The 26,059-nt window shown below is 48.8% G+C and overlaps 1 protein-coding gene across 1 annotated transcript in view; it reads right to left on the bottom strand.

Moving 5' to 3' along the window:
* Positions 1-329: 329 nt before the first annotated feature.
* The window catches only part of CRISPLD2 (cysteine rich secretory protein LCCL domain containing 2), a gene marked incomplete at both ends in the record, with an annotated part of 41,890 nt that continues 16,160 nt past the window's right edge, over positions 330-26,059 (bottom strand). Inside the window, 8 exons of the mRNA XM_084257078.1 lie at positions 330-384; positions 8,826-8,959; positions 15,132-15,207; positions 17,465-17,537; positions 19,389-19,432; positions 21,557-21,687; positions 22,170-22,236; positions 25,000-25,060. Coding sequence (XP_084113204.1) covers positions 330-384; positions 8,826-8,959; positions 15,132-15,207; positions 17,465-17,537; positions 19,389-19,432; positions 21,557-21,687; positions 22,170-22,236; positions 25,000-25,060 — 641 coding nt within the window. The remainder of the gene's footprint in view (positions 385-8,825; positions 8,960-15,131; positions 15,208-17,464; positions 17,538-19,388; positions 19,433-21,556; positions 21,688-22,169; positions 22,237-24,999; positions 25,061-26,059) is intronic.

The following is a 26,059-nucleotide window of genomic DNA, read 5'->3' as shown; positions in this document are numbered from 1 at the left end:
CTGTCCTCGGCCCTGCAGGTCTGCGGCCATCCCTGCACACATAAAGGAACACATGGGAGGAACACCCCGTGGTTGTCTGTGAAGTAGCGGCCGCAGGGGGAGACCCCAGGCCCCAGCGGGACTGGCCCTCGGTTGTCAGGTCAGGCCCCGGAGGAGGCTGTTGCTCCACAGTGCGGACACAAGACAAAGGCACAGAGGAGGTGACACTGAGCGCCGCTCAAAGGAAGGTGCTCTCTGTGTGCCCAGCCCACCCCCAAGTGACAAGATACAAACAAAAAGCAAAACCCCGAAGCCCTCTGGAACACACCCCTGCTCCCCGACACCAGGATTCACTGTCTGACCGCAAAGATCCGGAAGGCCTTCCCGTCTCGAGGGGTCCTCAAGCTGAAAGAGAAAACGAGGCGTGTTACCGAGAGGTCTGAAGGGCCTTCTGCAGGGCTGGCGCTGGAAGGGAGCACTGGAGCCCCCCTGGGTCTCCGGTGAAGAACCAGGGCCAGGGAACCCAGCCCCCACTACCCCTCCTCCCCAGCAGGGGCTGGCAAGAGCCTGTCCTGAGCCAGCTCGGCGGCAAATTCCATACTCTCTGCAAACCGCCCTGGATCTAAATCTAGGTCAGGGCTGTTAAGTTATTTTCTTTTAGCCCCAGATTCACTGGCCCCAGTCTGTCTGCATTGAACTCACCCTCCAAGACCTCCGCCTGCTTTTTCACCACTCCATCAACCCAAATAGCGGCCATCTGGTCGACAGCTTTTCTAGGCGTTGTTGCAACAGTGCATGTGCCATGATTATTAAATAGAGACCCAGAAGAATACAGTGCTGAGCACAGTGTGGGTGCTGTGAAGCTGCCTTGGACCTTCTTCAGGAGAGGGCTATCGGGGTCCCGGTTTTGCAGGCGGAAACTTGGCAATGAGAAATGAAGGGACATACCCTAGGTCACCCAGCTCAGAAGAACTATGGTTTTAACATAGACAGTAAATCCCTCAGCCGACTGAAAGCCATTTACAGTGTTCATGAGGCACGGCAAACCATGAAATTCGCCCTTTTAAAGTGCCTGACTCAATGATTTCAGTCTTTTTATGCGGTTATGCAACCATCTCTACAATCCAGCTCTAGGTTGTTACCCTCACCCCAAAAAGATCTTCTGCTCCCACCTATAATCACTTCCTTCCCCTTCCCCCCAGGCAACTTTTGTCTCTGAGGTTTTGCCTATTCTGGATATTTCTTGCAAATGGACTCAAACACTGGCCTTGGGCATAGCTTCTGCCACTTAGCGTAGTATTTCTGAGGTTATTACAAGAGGGAGCAAGTATCAAGTATGCCATTACTTTTGATTGCCAAATAATATGCCACCATATGGAGAGGCCACATTTTGTCTATCCACGCCTCAGTTAATGGACATTTCAATTCTTTTCACTTTTTAGCTGTTATAAATAATGCTGCTGACACTTGTGGAAATAGGCTTTCAATTCCTTTGATATAACTAGGAGAGGAATTCTTAAGCAGCATGTTAAATATATGTCCACTGTTTTAAAAAACTGCCCAAATTTCTTTCCAAAGCAGCCGCACCACTTTACATTCCTTCTAGCAGGCACAGGGGCTCCCTGCTCCCCCACACCCCAGCCAACACCAGATACTGCGGGTTTGACTCCCCAAGTCCACGTAGTGACTGTCTGTACCTCAAAGGTTCCTCATGCTTTTTATTCAATTGCATAATATCCCACTGTATTAAGGTATTATAATATAATTAACTGAATCCCTATGAATAGAAATTTAATTATCTCTAATATCTTTTTTTTGCAAACAATGCTACAAAGAACAGCACTGTCCTTGGAGCTTTCTGCATATGTATGAGTACACCTGTGGACAAGCCTAGAGGTGGGATTGCTGGATCAAAGGATATACATATGCATTTGTGCTCTGGACAGCTGCTCAGAGTGCCCTTAACAAAGGAAGTGCTGGTGGACTGCTCCTACCAGCCAAGCCTGAGGCCCCTGCTCAGAATGGCACAGCATGCCACTATGGCACTGAGAGTTCACTCTCAGCCCGTCTAGCTCAGGAATGGCCTCCAGTTGTTGTTATAATTTGCATCTTGCTTATTATGAATAAATTCATGGGTAACATGAACAGCCCCGGCATGAGTGAAGACTGATTTCCTTCAGCATCCTCCCTCTAGATAAGAGGGGCCCACATTGGAAATTGAGGACTGGACAGATGGCCATGGTTCTGGGGAGCTGCTGGAAACAGCCAGTACTCCTTGGGGAGCAGACTGCTTGGAATTCCTAGTTGTTTCCCCTGCTTTTGCCATGGCAGCTCCACACTCTTGGCTACCCTGGGATTGAACTTGGGAAATATATATCAGATGGAAGCACTTGGTGCTGTGGAGATGGGAAGAGAAGCTAAGAGCCAAGACACAGCTGAAAGCTCGGCTTCGTGGCCCCGGGCCAGCAGCTCCCCACTGGGCACGCGAAGCAAGATGGGCCGCCCAGGGAATGGGGTTATTCAGGCTGCCATCGGTTTTTGGAAGGCTCAGAAGACAACAGGGCCCCCCTCAGGCCTCCAAGCTATATGACTCCCTGGATTGTCTAAGTGCATAGTCTGGGGGAAGTGCCCAGAGCCACAGGCAGAGGCCAGCCTATATTTGCAGGCCATGTGTTGCTGAGGACCAGGCTTTGTGTCTCCTCTAACTTCCTATTGGAACGTCTGTGGCCAGCAGTGTCCCAAACTACCCAGGGACAAGGGGTTCAGGCTGCCATCCAGACAAGTTTCCCCAAAGCACCTGGACATCTGAACATCTTGTCCAGACCTACGAGGCATCCCAGCTGGACAAGGCATCCACCTAGGGCAAGAGCAGGCCCTGATGAACAGGGTATGGATTTAGCACATTGAAAAATGGGTTGTTGACTCTGAGGGGGCGAAGTGACAGCACCAGGTGTTGGGCCCATCTGCTGTACCAGGCAAGGAACCCCCTGGTTTGGGGTGTTCAAGAAAGACTTGGGTGACTCCCCATTTGCTCACACCTCACTTACTAAGCTATAGTTATGATAGATACTCAGAGAGCTGTGTCTTTTGATGAAAGACAGGTGTGGGCTGACTCCACCCTCCTTTCTCAACCTTCTCTCTGATTCTGGAATGGTCTATAACTCCTATACCTACATGAAGGGAGTGTAAACAGACACAGCATTTCTTTGTAATTTTCATAAAAGGTATGGAACCATTTTAATAAAGGCCATTAAAAATTTTTCATAAAGCGTATCAGAAATCCCTCATTCTGGGGCCTCCCCGGTGGCGCGGCGGTTGAGTGCTGGGTTACGAAGCTGCGCGCAGCCTCTGCAGCGCCGGTTCGATCCCCGGCTGCTCCCCGGCCACCGGAGGAGGGTCCCACATGGCGCGCAGACCTCTCCTGCCGCCCGCTGCTCCCCTCAGCAGTGTACTTCGGTCCTTCTGCCTGCTCTGCTCCCCGCTCTGGCTCTGGTGAATTCTCTCACCCTCCCACGCTTCTGACTGTACCCAGTGCATGTATAAACAAAACAAACAAACAAATAAAATAAATAAATAAAGCATGCCCCTAATTTAAAAAAAAAAAAATAAATAAATAAAATAAAATACATTGTGTAGGGTTAAAAAAAAAAAAAAAAAGAAATCCCTCATTCTGAACTCAGCAACTTGTCTGTCATTCAACCCATATTTACTGGGCACCTACTATGTGCCAGGCACTGGAATGGGTGTTGGAATCACAGGGTGAACAAAACTGATGGCGTTCTCACCTACATGGAGCTGTAGTCTGGTGTGGGAGGGGCAAGGAGTAAACAGCAGAATAGGTGAAAGAAATCATTTCAGTGATGAGTCCTGGGAGGAAAATGACATGGGGGAAGGAATCGGGCCAGGTCAGATCAGGGAGACAACACAGGCAGAGGGCAATACGGACTGTGGTTGGGGGAGTGCTCCTTTTGTGGGGCAGCATTCATGTTTACATCTGCATGACAAGAGGGACTCAGCCACTGGAACACACAGGAGCTGAGGAGGTCTGGGACTGGTAACAGCAGGTGCAAAGGCCCTGAGGTATGTGGGGGGAACAGAGAAGCTTGGTGAGGCAGAGATGTGGTGATGAGAAGCAATGTGCGGAGAGGTGGAGAGGCAAGAGCAGGCAGGGGTGGTAGACTTTAAACAGGAGAGACATAAAGAGCTTGATTTAATGGCTGTGGCTATTCTACCAAAAGGAAATGACTGAGGATCTTGTGAGGAGAGTACATGAGTGTGGGCAAAGATGGTTTTTGCAGTGTTGCTTACAATAGTAAAAGAAAACCAAGGAAATGACGCAGATGTCAATAAACTGGGTGAAGAAAGCACTGTCACTGCACACACTAGGACATACAGCCTCAGGGACCACGGCGTGGCTACATGAATGTGGCTGCAAGAGGCAATCATGACCCACTGCCAACCAAAAAATACCACACACAGAATGACATCATTTGACTCCATATTTGTAAAAACAGAACAAAACCAAAAAATCCCCAAATAAAATATCCATGTGTCAACAGAGAATTCTGGAAACATACCAGGTCCAGAGGAAAGTCACCCACCTTTGCATACAGGTTATAGTTGTTAAAACCAAAGACCAAGGATGCTATCTGTCATGTAGGTATATTTCCCAATCTCCTTATAAATTTGTCTTTACAAACAGGCCTGGTCTAAGCAAAAATTCTGAATTCATATTTGCCCTGATATCCAGCTTCTTCCCGAGAATATTCAGACAAACCCGGGGCCCGACACCAGAAGTGCTTCTGGATACTTTTCCCTTCCTCTGATCTCCTTCGGGGATACCCACATGGGGCAGAGGCTCCTGGCCCTGACATTGTCCTAATCTTGCCTGGCCACCTTTCAAAACTTTCAGGAAATCCTCTTTTAAGAAGGGGTCATTGCTAAACCAAAACCACTTAGAAGCAGAACTGGTTCTTACTGAGTGTAAATTCTACTCAGGAGGTTTTGCTTTGTGTGATGGATGGGTTTCCCCAAATTTAGAACAGACTGTAAGTGGTCATGAAATACCCAGTGCCCACATCTCCCTTGGGACACTCTGAGGCCACTCTAGGATCTCAGCAGAGGCCAGGGACAGAGTCAGCCCCTGGCCCAGGCTTGGTTCCCACGGTCCCTAATGGAAACAGACTTGGGAATTTTCTCAACGCAGGCTCTGCGCAGGGAGGACTGCTGAGGTCCTATGAAACAAGGGGCGGGCATGGCATCTACTGGAATCACCAAGGACCGTCAGATGGTCCTGGCTCCTGCGCCTCATGGCATAACAGGGACACCCTGTGCCTGCCTAGTGGCATCATTATTTCTGCAGCGTCTGGTCCCCACTCCTTGGCCAGACCCACGAGGGCAGAGATCTGGTTGTGTGTTCCCAGCTGGGGCTCCGTGAGGGCTCAGCTGTGTGAGGTGGATGAGGGAGTACCAGAAGGATGGGCGCCAGGATGAAAGGATACTTTCCTGTAGATGCTTTCTCCCCTGTCCTAGAAGATAATTCACACAGGCTATTTCTTATGATAGAGTCACTTGGCCCATAGTAAAAGAACTATGGGATCTATAACAGACCATAGTCATGAAGTCACGACAGGGCACCAGCTCTGATGGAGGCTAACAAGGCACCAGCTCTGATGGGGGCTAACTGTGAGCTGCTGGGGAAGGAGGCCTCTGTGCCAAGCAACTCCTTAATCCTCACAGCAGCCACTGACCAGAACGAAGCCAGGGGAGATGCTGACCCCAGGGCATCCAGCAAGGAAACAGTAGAGCTGGTCCCATACCACACACTGTGGGCGTGTGCCCTCCTGATACTGCCTGTGTGGCTCCAAGGTTCACTCACCCTCCATGCTTGCAGGGTGCACCACTGTTTCAGTGCCCGTGACTCCCAGCGCAAGTGCTGCCGCACCTATGCAGCAAGTACTTAGTCACAGAATATCAGCACCATGAATGGCGCTGACTCTGCATGGGATGAGGTTCCCTTCCCAGCCCCCCAGATAGCAGATGTCACCCTTGGTTGCCTTCAGGCCCCTGGAGACAGGGTCACACACTGCTGAGCTTAGCCCTGGGGTTTCTAGCTCAGTAGGCCTGGGCTGGGCCCCACTCTGCTTTGCTAACCAGGCTCTGATAATCTGGATGCTGCTTGTCTGGGGAGCTCATGGTGGGAGGAACCCCTGCAGTGTCATCTCCCCGGGGTACAGGTGCTCGCAACTTTCCCTTCATAGGCAAAGAAAGTGCAGGGCAGCAAGGTTGATTGGCTCAAGCATAATCACAATCTGCAGCCTGCAGGACTTTGAGGGGTGGGCGAGACACTGGGGAAACATACTGGACTCTTTCCAATGGTAAGGCCTGTGGCGCCATACTGGGGCCCTGGAAGGCTACCAGGTAGACTGTGGCAATGCAGGTGGATCCCTCAAGTACAGAGGAAGAACAGGCCTCCTGGGGGGAGTGGGTGATGTCTGTGGGAAAGAATCCACCTGGGGGCCCTCTCTCTTGGTCCCCTGCTCTCCCCAGTCCTGCCAGTCCTGTGGGGACTCACAAGAAGCCCCAGTGGGCAGCCTTCACGCAGCTGTGATGTTCTCAGGACAATAGGCAGAGGAACAAAGGCAGGGGCCCCCTAGACACCCCAAATACTGCCTTCTCTTAAAGGAGTATAGAGAAATCAGGAGACTGGTGTTCTGGGATTTCTTTCTAGCCGGGCCAGGAAATTCTGCCTCATCAGCAGCTTCGTTTCCCTCCCATTAAATCAATGCAATTTCCCCTTCATAAAGCTTTTCCCAAACAAGGTCGCAAATGTTGAAGGAGAAAACAGAGACACCATTAGACTCAGCTGCTGGGCCTGGGGGAGAACTATGGAGTTGGGAATCGCCTGAACCTGGGGGGTCTTTCTGTCCAGCATCCTCCAGAGGGAGGGTGGGCGAGAGAGGAGGGGCAGGTCATGAACAGGAAGGACTGAGCTTTGGGGTGTCTGGCACACTTTGTGCTCTTCACTGTAGATTCTTTGTCTGAAACAGGCCCTCCAATGTGAGATCTTCAGTGCCACTCTCTGTCGTGGCTGAGTTGTGACCCCTTCAAAGTCCTGTGTGGGAGTCCTCACCCCCAGGACCTCAGACGTGAGTATACCTGGAGGGAGGGTCTTTAAAGGGGTGAGTAGGGTAAAATGAAGTCACTAGGTGGGCCCCAATCCTTCTAAGAAGAGTAGATCAGGACACAGACGGGCATGGAGGGATGGCCCCGTGAGGACACGGGAGCAGAGACCTTGGGAGGAGCCAGTCCTGCCCACAGCTGGGTCTTAGGCTTCCAGCATCCAAGACTGAGGCAACCAATTGTTGCTGAGGCCCCCAGCTGGGTGCTTGGTGGCCCTAGAAACAAATACACCCCCAAGCTGGATCTACTCCCCAGCAGGTGTGATAAACATTTCCATTTTGTGCCATGCTTGAGATCATGGGGCTCCTGAGAGGAAACCCCAGGGCTGGGTGGGGTCTCTGGGCTCCAGGCCTGTGGCTTGCCACCATGGACACCGGTGACGCACGTGAGGATGAGCAGCATGTGCCAGAAAGCATATTGGCAGCCTGAACCAGGGTGGGGGCCCTTCCTGGAGAACATTCCGAAAAGGCATGCCCAAAGCCTTAGAAGTCTGCACAGCCTTTGACCCAAAAATGCCACTTCCAGGGATTTAAGGAAGCGATCACAGTGCAGGCCTTTTCCAGTAAGGATGCCATCGGGATGACCAGCAGCCCCTGGGTGGAAAGAATGTAACTATCTGACCAAGGAGGGAGGTGGCGCTGGCTTGCCGTGACTCTGTCGCACTTAGGGACATGGGGAGCTGGTTTAGGAGCAACTCTGTGACCTAAAAAGTGTAAGGACAGAGCCGTAAACACGACCCCACACATGGAGTGCTCCAACTGCCAGGCTCTGACAGGCGTCTCAGTTCATCCACCCAGCAGCCCTGTGAGGTCAACCCAGATCACAGACCTGACACAGAGGCTCCACGGGCCACAGTGGAGAAGCAGATCCCCTGCTGGACTGTACCTCTGGCTCCCGGTTATGCAGTAGTTTGTAGCCACAGTATTACGAAGTACATGTAACTATCTTGTAACTAGAACTTAATCCCAACTTTTTTTGGGTTTTGGTGGGGAAAATATTTGAACAATATGTGCACACATGTGAATGCATGCACACACACACAAACACACATGCACGCACGCACACACATGGAAACAGGGGCCAAGGTGTATATACCAAAAATCTACCAGTAATTTTCCCAGGTGACAGGTTATACAGATGATTGCTTTTTCTGGGCTTAGCTGACATTTCTAAATTTTCAACAAAAGCACTTATTGGTGGTAGAAAGAAAATAGTCCTTAGTGTGGGAAAAAAGAGAAGAAAAAGAAAAGAACGGGCCCGCCCCAGGTGTTCTGGTAAGAATGACTACAAGCCGGGCCTCCCCTGGTGGTGCAGCAGTTGAGTGCTGGGCTGCAAAGCTGCCCGCAGCCGCTGTAGCGCTGGTTCGATCCCTGGCCACCAGGGAGGGTCCCACATGGCGCACAGACCTCTCCTGCTGCCCTCTGCTCCTCTCAGCAGTGTACTTCTGCCTGTTCTGCTCCCCACTCTGGCTCTGGTGAATTCTCTCACCCTCCTGCACTTCTGACTGTACCCAGTGCTTGTATAAATAAATAAATAAATATTAAAAAAAAATAACTACAAGCCTGCTCAAGTTTGAGGTGCAAGGACAAAGCACAGGCTGGCCTCCCAGGCTCCCGAGGGGCCACCCAGGCTGGCCATGAGGTCCAGAGTCCAACCCCTCCTACCTTTCAGACTGAACGCCGTTTCTCAGTGAGCCCACGTAGGTCTTCTTTTTATCCACCGGCATCACGTCTACGTAGCCCCCGCTCTCGTTGCTGACGATGCCTGCGTGCACAGCGGCCTTACAGATGCTAGAACTCTGCAAGCACAGGAAGAGGTGTGACCAGTGTGGCGACGGGCTCCTGCTGGGGTCAACCATCATCTGGATGCCCAGTGGATGGGGTGTCAGCAAAGCCACCCCCTAGAAATAGTCATGATCACCTTGATTGGTCCATCGTCTCTCCAGAGTAACCTGGCATCATTCATATAGTCATTCATTTGTTCAACAAATAATGTCTGAGCAACTACTATGTGCCAGGTGTTGTATTGGATATAGGGGAATTCAGCAGGGAATAAAATAAAGATGGCTTCAGTGAGACAAGAGACACAGACAAGTGAACATATACACAAATACACAACTCCCACTATGAAGAAAATAAAGCCAGGTCAGGACAGCAAGTGATTGGGTGGGGGTGGGGGTGGTCTTTTGAAATAGTTACTCAGGGAAATGGCTCTTAATGCCAAAGTGGAGCTCACATCTGAATGGCAAAAAGGAATCAGCCACAAGCCTCCCTGGTGGCGCAAGGGGTTAAGCATAGCATTATGAAGCAATCCGCAGCCTCTGCAGCACAAGTTCGATCCCTGGCCCGCCAGGGAGCAACCCACATAGCGCAGCAGACCTCTCCTGACTCGTTCGCTGCTCCCCTCAGCAGTGTACTTCAGTCAATCTGCCTGTTCTGTCCCCCACTCTGTCTCTGGCGGGGATTCATCTCACCCCCCCCATCTCTGGCCTGTACCCCAGTTTTTGTATGCATAAATAAATAAATCTTTAAAAAAAAAAAAAGAATCGGTCACAGCCTTCGGAATTGCAGTGGGCAAAGCATCCCAGGCAAAGGGAGCCACTCATGCAAAGGGCCTGGGTAGGAATGAGCTCATCATGAGAAAGATGGGTCACTGCTGGCTTTGTTGGCTTTGAACAAATGAATGACTATGTGAATGACGCCAGGTTACTCTGGAGAGACGATGGACCGATCAAGGTGATCATGACTATTTCTAGGGGGTGGATGGAGGAGGGGCCACAAGCCAAGAAAAGTGGGTGGCCTCCAGAAATAGGAAAAGGCAAGAACATGCTTCTGCCCTAGAACCTCAGGGGATGAAACCCTGCTGACACCTGGACTGTAGATGGCGACACCTCTCACACCTGCCTCTCCTGCAGCTGCCCTCAGACTTGCTGAGCTCTAAGAGAACATGTGTATAGGATTCGGCCACTAAAGCAGAGGGCATTTATTTCAGCAGCACAGGAATCTCAGACTGCTTCCAGTGCTGTTTTACAGCAAATATGTCCCTGTCTTAAGCCCCTTATTACATTTGAGGACTTCAATTATACAGAAAATAGAGGCATCAGGAGAATGGCATCACAGACACACTCTGACCCCTTGCTGACTTGCCCTATATGACAAGCTTTCCCTCCCCCTGCATACCCTGCCCCCATTCTCTGGAGGATTTCTGGACACCAGTGACACAGACATTTTCTATGATGACATCGAATATGGAAACCTTCAACTTCCAGCCAGATCCTTCTCCGTCTTCTGATCCTCCTTTATCAATACACCCATCTCTATCCCTGCCAGCTGAGCCAGCTCTTCTCCTCCTTTTCTCCCTTCTTCCTCTCACACTAGCCTCTCCCACAGCTGCCCTAAGGGAACATCTTGTCCCCTTTCCTTTCCCAAGGCTCCAAGCAGCCAAATATCTGAGTATTTATTAATAACCACTATCAGCTGGGAGCTGGTCTCAGGGAGGTGGAAGCTGGCCCTGGATCTCCCACGTGATGGTGTATGGCCTCAGATGACCGGTTGTGACCTTCAGAGCTTCTATCTTCTCAGTAGGAAGTGGGGGTTTCATAGGGAAGACCTCTGAGTATTGACAGGTTGGCCTGTTTTGAGCGTTCTAGTGCAGTAATCTCCCAAGGATCCTCTGAACAGGAAGGAGACTGGTGTCCTGGAAGGTTCAATGACTTGCCCAGAGCCACTCAGCTTTGTGACAGAGGCAAAGAGCAGGGTCATGACTGCCACAGGGTCAAAGCTGTGAACATGTAATGACAGTGGAGAGGGCTTACGGGGTGAATATGAAGTTTAAATAAAACCCAGGTTTGCTACAGGCCGGCACAGAGAGAGTGCATATAAGACAAATACCATCTCAATGCACAAAATTCTCCAGGAAGTCTTCACTGTAACCTAGGGGTCCTCACCATGCAGCCCTGGACAGTAGCAGCAAATGCTCCAGCTGGGTACTTGTGAGAAATGGAGATTCTTTGGCCCCAGGGCAGACCCACTGAACCTGATAATGGGCTGGGGCCTGGGAGACCTGAGCAAGCCCTCTGGTGGATTCTTTTATTATTATTTTTTTAATTTTATGTTTTTTACATAATTTTTCATTTTTTCACAATGTATGCATTTTTATCTTGGTTATAGTCCCCATACAATTCCCACCCCCCCTCCCCCGTTTTGATCCTACTCCCTCCTACGTCCCCCACCCCCGTGGTGTGTCTCTGGTTTATAGTTGCTGTTGATTTTGATTTTTACTTTATTATAATTAGTCTTTTTCCTGGTTCCTTATTTATTTATTTATTTATTTGTGTAGTCAATGGATATATTTTTATTTTTTTCTAAATTCTTTTTTTTAATTTAAATTTTATTTTTATATTCCCCATACAATTACAACCCCCTTATTCTGACCCCAATCCCTCCTTTCCCCGCCCCCCATCCCCCATAGAGTGTCTCTGGTTCATAGTTGTTTGTTGATTTTGATATTTTCTTTCTTATAGTTATTCTTTTTCCTGGTCCCTTATTTAAGTTTTCTAGATTCCTGCTATGAGTGAGACCATCCAGTATTTTTCTTTTTCTTTCTGGCTTATTTCGCTGAGCATAATCCCTTCCAGCTCCATCCATGTTACTGCAAATTGCATGTGTTTATCTTTTTTGAATGCTGAGTAATATTCCATGGTGTATATGTACCACATCTTCTTGATCCAGTCATCTATTTTTGGGCATTTGGGCTGTTTCCAAAGCTTAGCTATTGTAAAGAGTGCTGCTATAAACATAGGGGTGCAGGTGCTCTTTGGAATTGATGTTTCTGTGTCCTTTGGGTAAATACCTAGGAGTGGAATTGCTGGATCATGTGGAAGCTCTATGTTTAGTAGGTCAAGAAATCTCCACACAGCTCTCCATAGTGGTTCCTGGTTCCTTATTTATGATGCAGGCAAGGTTGTGAGACCCTACCCATCCACCAAGGGAGAAAGATAAGAAAACTTAGATACTAATGGGGAAAAGCTGCCCCCACCCACACTGGTAAATGTCAGAGCTGGGGTTTAAACTCTGCTGCTCTTTGGCCTCCTCTGACTCTCCTCCTGCCTGCAGCTCACCGTGGCAGGAGGCCCTGCCAAGTCAGGCACTCCACAAACTGGTAGGGACCGTGGACACCCTGAGGCCCTTCGAAGGCCTGGAGACAACACCCCCAAATAAATCTCTTAGCTAAGCAGACATTTCCATAAGCCATCATCATTTTCCAGAATACAGAGTGACCTGGAAATGCAGCCAGAAATGAAGCTTTGAATCCTAGGTTGCGTTCTTCTTTCCCTTCCTCCTTCCTTCCCTTTCTCCTGCCTTTCTCTTTTTTTTCCCTCCGTTCTTTCTCCTCTCTGTCTTTTATTCTCTGAACAATGTCTAAGCATTGACTTCCATAGTGTCATCATTTATTTATTCCTTCAACAAACACTGATTGAACCATTATTGTGCCAAGTTAGGTCCCAGCACTACGGTCCCAGAGTCCCTAACCTAGTGCACAAGTTAGTTAGACTGCGCCAGGGGTTTCATCTACACACCCGCAGGCACCAGTGAAATTATGAGTGCAGACTCATTCAAGCAGGGTTGACTAAAGCAGGGAAAGAGCCAGCCAGAACCAAGACACACCCTCATTTGCATCTCATCTTGGCCCTGTGCTAGCTGTGTGATTTGGGGCAGGTTATTCTGAGTCTCACTTTCCTTCTCTGTAAAATGGGGATAGTGGAGTTTTTTAAAAATCTAAAACATAGAAAGTGTTGATTAAGAGGTAGTTTAATGTCATTTGTAAGTTTTGACCAACTTTCTCCTATTTCTTTATATATATATTTTATATATATATATAATATATATATTTTACTTATATAAGAGCTGGGGTATAGGCCAGAGTCACAGGAGGGTGAGAGGATTCACCAGAGACAGAGAGGGGAGCAGAACAGACAGAGGGAAGCAGCGGGCGAGACAGGAGAGGTCTGCCTCGCCATGTGGGATTCTCCCTGGCTGCAGACAGCTTCACAACACTGAGCTCGACCTGCTGTGCCACTGGGGAAGCCCTTTTTTTTTTTTAATTTTCTCCTTGCATTTCTAATTTTGCTTCTCTTTATGGTTTTAGTTGCTGTGTTGTTTGGTGCATACAGATTTGATTTTTAAATCTTCATAAATTGTATCTTTTGTGCCATTGCATGACAAATTGTGTTGTCCTTTTCAATAGGTCTGCCTTCAGTTCTACCTTATCAGGCAGTAATCATGCCACTCCTACTTTATTTGTTAATTTCTTTGTATTTGGCTGGAATTACTTTATTCTGGTTCTTTCTCTGCCCATCCTTTATATTTAAAGCCTATTAAAATCAAAGATACTATCTTTTTTTTTTAAAGATTTATCTATTTATTTATATAAGCACTAGGTACAGTCAGAAGCATGGGAGGGTGAGAGAATTCACCAGAGCCAGAGCGGGGAGCAGAGCAGGCAGACTGACGAAGTACACTGGTGAGGGGAGCAGCGGGCGGCAGAAGAGGTCTGCGCGCCATGTAGGGCCCTTGCGCAACGGCCAGGGATCAAACCAGCACTGCAGAGGCTGCAGGCAGCTTCGCAACCCAGCGTTCAACCGCTGCGCCACAGGGGAGGCCCCAAAGATACTATTTTTTAATAGCAGACTTTTTTAAACATCTAGAGTAATAACTGATATACATTATTTTACTCCTTTACTGAAGTTTCATATCTCAATTTTGATTGAGCAACTTTCAAGAAAAAAGACTCACTTAAAAAGGAAAAACAAAAAGGTTAGCCATTTAAGTTACGTTGACCTTAGAGAATTCAGTGACCTCACATTTTCAAGAATCCGGAACAAATGAAAGCAGATGGAGGCAAAGATGGTAGTGGGAGGTGAGGAGAACAACAAAAATGAAGATGAAGGGGGCCTCCCTGGTGGCACAAGGGATTAAGTCTCAGCACTATGAAGCTATCAGCAACCACTGCAGCACAAGTTTGAACCCCAGTCAGGGAGCAACCCACATGGTGCAACAGCCATCTCCTATCTCACCCACTGCTCCCCTGAATAGTGTATTTCAGTCAATCTGCCTGTTCTGCCCCCCACTCTGTCTCTGGTGAATCCTCTCACCCCATCCCCACACATCTGGCCCACACCCCAGTTCTTGTATGCATAAATAAATAAATCTTTAAAAAAATGAAGATGAAGAAGGGTGGAATAAAAATGTTAGCTGGGGATGGGTGATTCTGATATCTATTCATGGGATTTGAAACCCAGAAGCCTCCCTGAATAAAAATCCCAGCTGGCTCATTCTACAGAGAGGTAAATGACTTGGCAAGAAGATCAGAGTTTTTCAGGCAGAGCTGTGACCACATGTACATCTTCTAGGTCACCATTTACCAAAACCCTGGAGGTATCAAACTATGTCCTGGAGGATTCACTTTAAAAAATCCAGGCTCATGCTTCCTTACTAAGGAGGGAAGAAATGAAAGAACAGATATAATGAGTGGTTCTTGGCAAGTAGTAAATCAGGAGTAATTTATATTTTGGGACTTTTAGTTAAGTACATGACCAAAAGGAAATGCAGTGAGCGGAGTGGACCAGCATCTATAAATGCGTCAGGAAAGTGAGAGAGATTATCTGGGGAACTAAAGTATGTGGTGCATGAAAACCTTTTCATTAAAAATGTCAGCGAGGAGAAAGGCTTCAACTTATGAAATGACCACAGCTGTGTCATATGTGGTACACCTACATCTATATTCCTCATTGGCAGGGGAAAGTAGTAAAGGCTTTATAAATGGGAAACAAGGGCAAAGGTTGCAGAAACAAGTGGTCTAAATTTAGGAAGGCCCAGGGTGGAGATACCAGGTATCCAGACCTTGGGATGTGCTTTCCGTGGAATTAACAGGCTGGGAGAAGTGATCAATAAAAATACCAGGATACTCACGTCTGCATAGATGTTCGTTCCAAACAGAGGAGCCCAGTAGGATGGCTCATCTTTGCAGAGCGCCGGACAATGAACTCTGAAAAACAAACAGCATTTACATGATGGTTACGGATCAGCAGAACTGGAGAGGTGGCTGACCTGCTTTATTTGAACTTCAAGATTTAAGCACATTGATACAAGGAAATTATCATAGTTTCTCTTGAAGAAATAAAGATACCTTTCCCACCCTCACTGGGGTAAAGACATTTTTCTTCTTAAACAATGCAACAGCACAGGGAAGCCACTTACTGGAAGACAGGCACAAATAATGAGGTGAAAGGGAATAAATATCTACGAGAGGTGAATGTGGGATTGTAAGAAGCTATACTTGCCTTTCTTGGGTGTTGGCCAGTTCAGACTGTGGGTACATTATGGAGATTATAATCAATAGATTTAAAAGCCAATTCCCTGTGTGGGAGAGGAAAGGGTGGAGGGGCCTCACCTCAGTGAGTCAGAATATTCCAGGGAGGGGGCACTGATAACCTGAGGCGGAAAGGGTTAGCTCATGACTGTGTCAGTCACCACATCCCTGCCCAGGGCACAGGGGATGAGGAGAGTGTCTCGAATTGGAAGAGGGTGGACCGGAGGTGGTTTGAGGGATCCAAACCAGGAAAAAGTACGAGCTTTACTTAAGAAAGGGTGTTTTGTCTTGATCTGGAACAGTATACCATAGGCTGTAGCCCAGAAACCAAGAAACCAAAATGGCGGCTAGACTCCATCTGGCCCCAAGACAGGCAGGTTCGGGGAGCAAAGAAAGCTAGTGAAATTGGTCCTGTGGAGGTAAGGTAGATGGCAGGGGTGGATGGAGAGAGAGAGGGAGAGAGAGAGAGAGAGAGAGAGTATGTGGGTGCACATGCACTTGCACACATTACTTAAAAAAGAAAAAGGAATTTGGGAATGAAGTCTCCTACTTTTAGAAGAATGAGTCCAAAAGTCACATTTTGGATACTTGTATACTGTCAACTTTTTCTGGAATTATTTCCTCCTGCTTCTCTTTATTACTTGGAAAAATCTATTGAAGCTAGTTATCACCACCTGAATATTCACAGTGGGGCCCAGTCTGGTGGTGAGGTAGCCCAAGGGGCAAGGGGGTAGTGAAGGGGAGAGGCCAGGGACCCATCCAGCCCCCCCATCATTCACAGCACCTTCCCGGGGCTCTGCCTGCTCACATCTCAGGGGTCTCCACCTACTGCTTTTAAGAGTAGTATTTACCTTCCAGAACCAAGGCCTAGTACAAGGCATCTCAGGATGGTAACTTATACTAAGTATCTTAGAGACAAATCTTACAGGACACCCCTAAAGTTATCCAATTACCTTTTGGATGGATGCCTGTAAGACCTACTCAGATGACGCACTGAGATACAGCTACATTATGGCACCATGGAATAAGAAGCCATGGACCCGCTCAGCAAGGCGGGAAAGTCTCAACAGCATCACACAGAGTGAAAGAAGACAGATAATAGTCTACCTGCTGTGGCTCCATTTCTAAGAAATTCTGGAAAAGGCAACATTATAGAGATAGGAAGGAGATCAGTGGTTGGTAGGGATATGGGGGGAGGTTACAGGAAAGAAATTGACCTCATGGAACTTTCTGGTTGTTGAAAATTTCTTCCCTCTGGATGGGTGGCATGACTATCTGCTTTGTAGAAACATTTGGAATTACCAACTCAGTAAGTGGCTTTTGTGTGCAAACTGCATCTCAATAAAGCCGGGTTTTCAATGTGCTACTTCTTAAGTGGTTTGGAGAATATACCAGATCAAGTACAAGAATCAGTGAACTGATTTTAAGGGGACAGGAACCACCGGGATCCCACAGTTATCGACTGACCGAAGAGAACAAAATGGCACAGCTCAAGGCTTGATTGGCCACGAGGTACAGGAAGTCAGATGCACCAGTGTCGCTTCTCTGTCCAGGGAATCAAGGCAACACCAAGTGTGTCAAAGTCACTTTCTCTGAGCTCCCTCAGCAGAGGGGAAACAGGGCTCAGAGACTTGCTGCACACAGGGTGCACCCAGAATCTTCTACTGATACCATGCCCAGCTGGCCACTGTGGGGATTCAGATCTCAGTGGGCTGGGCAGGGGCCCTGGGACTCTGCTTTTTAATGCCACAAAGGGATTCCAATGTGCTGTTGGGGTTGAGGCCCTGTTGGGGAATGGTGTAATGGGTCCTGGACATAGTGGGTGGGCACATACTAGAGGCCCTTCTAGAACAAAAGGCCCCCTCCCCACAGGGCACAGCACCTTCTTCTCTCAGCCCCAGTGTTTTCAAGACCAGATGCCAGGGAGCCTTACCTCGGGCAGTGGGTCCCCGACTTCTCAAACGGGCAGAGCTGAGCGACCGTGGTATAGCAGTCCAGGTCCTGCTCTGTGGACAGGACACATGAGAAAAGGGTCAGGACACTGGCCTGTGACATGGGCTGCTGGACAACCAGGTCCTGGTGGCTCCCTGGACCCTCAAACAGAGCTGGTAAGTACCCAGTAGGGCCAATGAACCTCACCTGGGGTCGCTTGAAGGACAAGACAGAAGCAGTGACTGATGTTTGTACAGGTCAGAGGTGAATTTCCTCCATGTTTCTCTGGGGTCCACTAATGCTCATCTGCATAGTACTTTTTGATTCAGAAGCCCTTTACCTCATTTAGGGCATAATTATCCTAATTTTATGGATGAGAAAACAGGTACAGAAAAGCTAAGACCCCCCCTGAGACAGGGGGTTGGGTGAGGGCCCTGCTCTCCCACCTACAGTCTAGAGAACCAAATCTATCCCTGCCCAGGGGCAGGCAACTCTCCTTCAAGGTCATATGCTGTGTTTAAACCAAAGATTTAAGAAAACAGTTCCAACGCTGACCACCTGTGGTTTCTGACATCTAATCCAGGACTTGGCAAGCTTTTTCTTAAAGGGACAGAGGGACTTTTTTTTTTTTTTTTTTTTTACAGTTTTGTGGGCCTGGTGGTCTATATTACTCAGCCCTGCAGTTGTAGCAGGCAGCAGCCACAGACAGTAAGTGAATGGGCATGGCTGTTTGCCAATAAAACTTTATTTACAAAAAACAGAAGGCAGGCAGGATTTGGCCCAAGGGAAGTAGTTTTCAATCCCCCTGGTCCAGCCCATCATTGCAAGGGCCCTGGATTCTACAGTTTTCCAACAAAGGGGATGGGTTTATTACTCCAAAGGGCTGCTATACATTGGGGGACAGGGAGACTATTAAAATTAGGTTTAAAGCCCATTTTAAGGCACACAAGTGGATTCTTGCTATCTTATTATCTGGGGAAAAATTAGGTTATCTAATCTATGTAATAGCATTTCCATTTTTGAAAGTATATCAAGGCACCTATCTCTAATATATTACCAACATTCCTAACATATAAGGAAAATGTGCTGTAAAGGGAATCCACCAAAATGTTCTCTGAGTCATGAAATTTAAATTTTTTTAATGCTTTGCTATATTTTTAAATATTCTGGAATAAACAGACATTATTTTTGTAATATGGAAAAAAATCTGTGACACATTTTCCTACAGATATCTAACAGATATTCTTGCATCTGGGACAAATGACAAGAGTCACTTTCTCAAAAGAAAGGAGGCAAAGTTTCAGGGGAGGCTTCTGGGCAGGAAACCCCTCATCACTGCCTAGGACTATTTAGCCTAGTGCCCTAACCTCCACCTCTGGCCACAGCCTGCTATGCCACGGAAACCTCCCACACTGTCAATGAACAGGTGTAAGCAACATCAAACCTGGATGGAGATGGCAAATGTATATCAGGTACTCCCACCCCCACCCTGTCTGGTCCAAGACAGACATGACTAGTCTATCAAGCCCTGGATTCTGCTGAACCCAGATCCAGTCAAGAAGGCACCCTCCTCAACACAATGCTCGGGTAGCCACATCCATTGATGGAAAGTGAATGTCCATGCAAACATTCAGCCACTTGAGGCCTGCAATTAGTATCTCTGAGACATTCAGCCGTGACCCCCAGTCCTGTGTTTCTTGTTCCACAATATCTAGGGCCAATGCTAAGTTCCATTGTGCTTAGAAACTAGTCAAAGAAGAACTAGTTCCTTGGGAAGTCTTTAGAGTGCCAGGAATGGCGATGTTAGCCATCACGATAACCATTAAATCAGTAACAATGGGGAGCAACATTTCCAGGGAAATTCAAGATAGCCTGGACATTATTATGGCCACATTAAAAAACAAAAAAGAGGGTGGCCAGCTTACCTTTTACTTTGGACACCACGAATGAGCTGGAAGCCTTGTATTTGCTGTGAAAGAAAATCTTAGGTCAATGCAAAGAGAATTGATTTTAAAATTGCTTCTGCATTTCAGCTCCAGTTGATTGTTTTCTCTTTCTATGTGTCAGGTGCTGTGCTAAGTAGCTAAGATATGCAGTATCTCATTTAAAAGTCACAGTAACCTGAGGAGGTAAGTATTTTTTGAGGAAAGTAAGGTATAGGTAATTTAAGTCATCTAACCACCCAATTAGTAAGTAGGGTTCAAATAAAAGTGGGGTCTAAACAAAGGTAACTTGTGGCCCTTGTACTATGCTAGTAGCAACTTTACATTACTTGCAATAAAGGCATCTCTCCGAGGAAGGGACTTTAGAAGTCATAAAAAAAAAAAAATTGCTTCTGCATTTATTTTATTTACAGTCTCAAGTTTACATCTGTCTGCTCCCTTCCCACCAGCCGGAAGTTCCTTAGAATATTCTAGAGCAAGTCTCATTAACTTCCTTTGTGCCCAGGACCACTCTGGTAGCTTGATGAAACCTATGGACCCCTTCTCAGTATAATGATTCTTTAAAAAGCACCAGATAAATGGAAAAGATTCAAAGGAAATTGGCTATTATCAATATTATCATTAAAGTATTAGATTATCATTGGAAGAAAAGCTGTGCTACTCTCTCAATGCATTAAAAAGCAGAATCCAGCAGGGACTCTTCTAACTACTCCCCTCTCAGTGTGATGACGAGGGTGCCTTGCTCTGTGTGCAGGATTTCCACTGGAGACAAGTCGCCGGTACATGCCAGCATCCCCAGTGGAGAGAAATACCACATTTGGTTTAGTGAGAGCAAAGCTTTAATTTGCTTTGCTTTGCTGTTGGCAGACTCTCTGGGATCTGGAGTTCTCTTCCGGAATGCGAAGAACCCAGCTCTAGGGGCAAAACTGGCCCTCGGGAAGGACGAGAGCACCACCAGGAAGAGTGTCCCAGGCAGCCCAGGACCCAAAGTCCTGCCCAGCCCAAGTCTGTGGGTGCCTGAGTGGCTCTGTCACTCTGGCGTGGAGGTAAGACTTCCTCCATGTTCACATATCCCCTTCCACACCCAGTCCCTAGCTGAGACAGAAGAGGGGATATTGCAACACCCCCTGAAGACCGAGGTCTTTCCGAGAGTGACGCATGTCCTTTATGAAATGTCCCCGGTGGCCGCAGGCTCGGGCAGGGCACGTGACCCTGTCATAATAGCAGGATGTGCTCCAGGCTTTCCCAGCAGGGAAGCCCCTGACCTCCCCTGTAGGTGGATATCCTGAGGGGATGCTCCAATGCTTGCAGCTCTGGATGGGCTGAGGCCCAGGGCCACTGTGGACTGGGGCCAGGTCCCCAATGCCCCTGTGGTGCCAGGCATAGGTCCTCATGTGGAGGGAGGGGTTCTAGCCTCAGGGAGGGATAACTCAGGAGCTGGGGGCACAGTACTTTCCCAATAGCTGGGGAGGGTTTCCCTTTTCTTAGCAGTGGGTTCCCTGTCCCCGTGATGAACTAGCTGGGTGTCAGCCTTAGGTCCTCCCTGGTACTCATTTGCAAGTGAGGGCGCTGCCACCCAAAGGGGTGAAAGTCACAGAGGGAGAGGCAGCACCAGCTGTGTCACCCCGAAGCCCCCATGGAGGTCCACACTCCGGATCAGCTGATGCCTCCAATTCCAAGGACAGATTAAGATAAGGCCTTTCCCATTGCTCCCCCCGAGTGAGAAACACAAGGGTGGTCCACCGCATCATCTATCCACACACACACCCCCTAACAGGGAAAACATCACCTTTCCCCAAAAGTAGGTATATTTTTTAAATGAAGAGCCTCATTTCTAGGAAGAAAACGAGCTGATCAAGAATCAGCCAACAAACTCAGACACCATCACCCATTATGGCGATGATTCTAAAGAGGTCTCGGTGGCGAGGGAGGCACAAAAGGCAGGATTCAAAACTCAACCAAATTACTGGGGGATCACCTGGAATGAAACATGCTGAACTGCTAAGGGGTGAATTCAGTGTTGTGGGAGTAAAGCCATCTTTTGTTCTTCCTGCTTCTTTATTTTGCTCAATACTTTTCTAAGTTTTGATAAGACTTTCTTAACCTGGAAAAAAAATGGTTTTAAGGAGCCCTGATCATGGACTAGTTACCTCAAAGAATGCACGCCATTTCTCTCCGACTTAACGAAAAAGGGGACCTTCCCGTTGCGGGTGATGTCCACCAGGCCCCCTTTGTCATCCAGGATCCCGTAGTGAATGGCAGCACGGCAGATGCTGGACGCCTGGGGGGAGGGAGGGGGAGGCCATAAGTCGATCTGAATTCATCTTTGTCCACAATCTTGCCCAGAAATACCCAAGATGTTTGTCCTCAACCCAGAAAATGCCAAAAAGCTGGGTCAAAGCTCACCCCGCTTCTGACTCTTACTTCTTCTATAACACGCCTTTGTTCCTGGGGCTGCTTATCAGAAAAAGCTCCCCCAAGTTGCTTTACGACTAAGAACTATGACAAACAGCCCTTTCTCCCCATCCAGTGGAGCATGCTAATAGCAACATTTGTTCTACAACAGAGTTGATCTTCATCTGGGCTTGTCCCTGTTCCCAAAAGTGGCTTCGCAAGTTTTCGAGCCCACAAATACACATGGGCCAGTTCCACACACACAGGGGTGAGTAAAGGGTGGGAAGGAAATCTTTTCAGGTGAAAACCCCCAGCCTTCTCTAAAACCACACACAGAATCCCACACATGCCCTTCCCAGATACACTTACACTTTCATAGAAGAGTGTTCCAAAAATCTTCGCCTTGCTCTTCAGGCAGCCTGCTGGACACTGGTACCTGGTGGGCGAGAACCAAAGATGATTTTCAGTGGTCAATGTGCTGATTAAGTCTCACGAGGAACTGGTGGCTGCTGCTTCTCCCAGAGCCCTGTTATTACATTTAGAAAAGTTCCAGGGAGGCCAAGACCACCGTTCCCAAGCAAGCCACAGAGGACAGGCCGAAATTTCTAGTGGTGTGGACACGGTTCCAGGCTTCACCTCACCTTCTTCAAAACCGTTCTCATGAGTTTAAGATTCGTGTTGAAGGCAGAGATGAGAGTAGATGGACAGTTCACTTTCAAAGGCACCCTAAAGCCTCTCAAACATTCAAGACGTCTCATCCGAGAAGTGCAAATTCCCCAGAGTCGAATCACACCGCTTTTCCCAACTCAGGTGAGCTGGTCCACGACAAAGCATGGCTCATTCCATCTTTCCAAGAAAGCCTAAAAAACCCATGTCCATGGATGCGTGAATCAAGTAGACACGTGCCCTAGGCCGACACCGGAAGGCAGACCTCCGTGTGATGCTGAGCAGCTGCCCCAGAGCCAGCAGGTGTCGGTGGGACGGCCAGGCATGCACATGTGGGGGTGCTAGAGTGCCAGGCAGCCAGCAGACATGACGCTTTTGAGGAATATATATTGACTTTTGGAAATCTCGTGAAAGCAGTAACATCCAGGAGCCCATCAGCAGCAGTGGCCTGATGCAGTTCACGGAAGGTGGCAAGGATCCCCATCAGGGGCTACTGTGACTGTTGAGATTCTGGGACCCATCTTTTCCTTAGGCTTATGTTGTTGATGATGTTTTCCTGAATTACTTACTACAATGAACAAAACATTTTCCAAAGTTGGGGGGAAAGCCCAGTAAATACCATTTTTGTAAAAGCACCATATACAGAAAGCACATGTGCCCCACAATGGTCGACTCCTAGGAGCAGGCTGGCAGGAGGCCCTGATGGTCTTCATGTGGGTGGCCCAGCCTCTTTCTGGCTCACCAGGGTCCCATCAGCCTCCATTCTGAGGCTCTTGCCATGCTGTCTGACCAGAATGTTCTCTGAATGCTGTGATTTTTTTCCCACTGAGCAATAAGGCCTGGGCTTGAGTCCCCTCTCCTGTGGGTTTACACTACCAAAGAGCATACTTGGTTGCCAAGGTACAGCCATGGAGCTCTCCAAAAATTCCAGACGCACAACAGTGGAGAGAGGTCACCCCCTCCCAATGCTGTCTGCTTCTGCCCCGAACCTCCCACCATAAGGATGTGCCAGGGCCCCCAGCAAGGCTGTGGGAACAGACAAGATCTGCCCACACCCACTGAGACCACAGGCACTCTGCCCACTGACAACTTGATGGTTTTGCTCCTGCGGCACTTGCTGGCTGATCACCATCTGCTCGAGGGACCATGGTACCATACAAGAGACCCCAGAACAGCCTCATCCAGGGTTGCTGACCATCCCGCCAAAACCCAAGCAAAGCGGTCTCCCGGCAAAGCAATTCCCAGCCCCCACCCCCCAGCACAAGACAGTCCAGCACAAGACCCGCCACCACCTCTCTTCAGCGTGTGCTTTAGACAACTCCATTTGGCTTTGGGTGAGCGGATGCCAGAACCCCTGACCAGGTGAGAAGAGGTACCCTCCTAAGACAACAGTCTCCCAGCAGCTATTCCCTGCCAGCAGCTGCTGTCAAACCACACTGGTTCTTTTTGGCGGGCCTTCTTTGACACTCAGAGGGACAGTTCTAAGCGACTCTATCAGCAGTGGATTCACTGATCTCTGGCAGGGTCCACAGGGAAACAGGCTCCAGATTCTGTTCAGAGCTGTGGCGCTGTGAGTTGCCATCCCTAATCCTCCCTGGTGTGAGCTGGGTGCAGAACTCCCAGAACCCCCTTCACACAGACCAGTGGAATGAAGACCCCAAGTTGGTTGGCTCGTCATATCCACAGCACACCTGGCATTTCTGCAGCCTGGAGATTCCTTTAGAACTGAGGGTAGCCATCAGGACACAGCAGGCTGCAGGTTACAAGGCAGGGAGCCAAACTCAGCCTGCCGGGAGCGTTCATGTCCCTACACTGGCAGACGCTGCAGTGATGTTGCTGATGTGGTTTTTGAAAGCTGGCTCCTAAGACACCATGTCAGGGTTGAAAACCATCAGGGTGATACAGTGAGGTTCTGCATCCACCACCCTCAGGCTGCACCTCAGTGGCCTCCTCTCCACGGGGGTGAGATACAGCCCTGGAATAGGACCCCGGCAGGAGGAGACCCAGGCTGGTGTCGGTCTCTAGGTCAGAGGTTCTTGATGGGAGTGATGGTCCCTGAGGGGACACTGGGCAATGTCTGGGGACGTTGTTGTTTGTCACCATACAGGGGGTGCCCCAGCATCTTTGAGTAGGAGGAGGCGGGGGATGCCGCTCAACAGCCCATAGTGCCTGGGACGTCCCACCACGCAGAACAGCCTGGTGCGACAGGTCAGCAGTGCCGAGGAAAGACGCCTGGTCTCAGCTGACTGCCATGGATCATCTTTGTGTGCCAAGCTCTGAATACACAGTGTCGTCAGAAGGACCCAGGGGTGTCGTGGTCCTTCTAGTTCACAAGGCCAAGCAAACTGAGTTCCCTTTCAGCTCAACCTGGCACAAGTTTTGTGCTGAAAGAAGACAGTAGCACTTTTCTGTCAGTTTCTACCCAGTTGACAGGGCAGGGGGTAGACAGATGGATGCTGACAGGGCCCATCCCCTCCTGGGGTGCACAAAGGGCAGACAGCAGCAGTGGGAGAGGGTGCAGCCCAGCCCCTACCTGTTGCATGTGGAGCCTCTGCACTTGTCCTTCATCTTGGTGTCACACCTGATAGCTTGAGCTAGGAGAGAAATTCAGAAATAGGCGTCACAGCAGGAAGTATGAAGAGAGTCTGAGTTAGAAGGCCCCACTCCTGCTCTGAGGAACTTTCTGGAGCTCCAAGGAATATCTGGGGATGAGAATGAGAGCATTGCCCAGTGATTGCAGGCTTCCATTGTGAAGTTGGGACCCCAGATCCACCACCATACAGCATCAGGGTGATCTCAGGCCCTGTGCCTGTCTGGGATTCAGTCTTCCACATGGATAACGGGAACAAGCAGAGTGCATACTGCAATGGTTTCTGCAGGCATTGGAGGAGGAAGCAAAGTGGCCTCAGAGGGGAGCCCAGCACAAGCTGTGTTCCCAGGGCCCCCAGATGATGTAGGGTGGGACTCACATGCCTCTCCTGACCAGACCTTTCCCACCCCAGTCCTTCCCATAGCAAGGCCAATAGTGTCAAGTATGCCTTCTTGGTTCATTTTATAGGGTAAAATCCCATCAGGGTCTTGGGATCATATTATGTGTGACTAAAAGACACATCATATTATAATTGATATGCTACTTTCATATCTAATGGGTTCTTTAAAAAAAAAAGACAATAGCACCATTTCAAATTTTTGGACCCACATTAGCTACAAAATGTTTAAATAGGCCTGGAAGTCAGGAGAAGACTCTAAAGGTCCAAGAGGATGGGAAGATGGGTGGGCCCAGGGGGTGGGGTGAAGAGCCAGCAAAAGAACCTGAAAAAGATGGTCAGTGCTGGCCCCTGCAAGGGCTGGTTAGTCAGGGCTGTTTGAGGGCAAACAGGGGCGGGGGCAGGAGGGATCATTAATTACCGCCAACCATCCCACCAACCCTGTACAGGCACCCCTGCCACCTTTGCAGGTGAGCGTTCATGGCTCAGAGCATCTCAATGCTGGGCCTACCAGCAGTTGGTGGAGAAGGAGGAGCCAGCAGAGCCGGCCACATGCTGGGCTCCGTGTTCTCCTTTAGAGAGGCAGAGGCTTCCAAGAGGAACCCA

Source organism: Talpa europaea, assembly GCF_964194135.1.
Source record: "Talpa europaea genome assembly, chromosome: 16".
Classification (NCBI taxonomy): domain Eukaryota; kingdom Metazoa; phylum Chordata; class Mammalia; order Eulipotyphla; family Talpidae; genus Talpa; species Talpa europaea.
The sequence above is the reverse complement of the archived record's forward strand: the minus strand, read 5'-3'. Positions and strand labels throughout refer to the sequence as shown.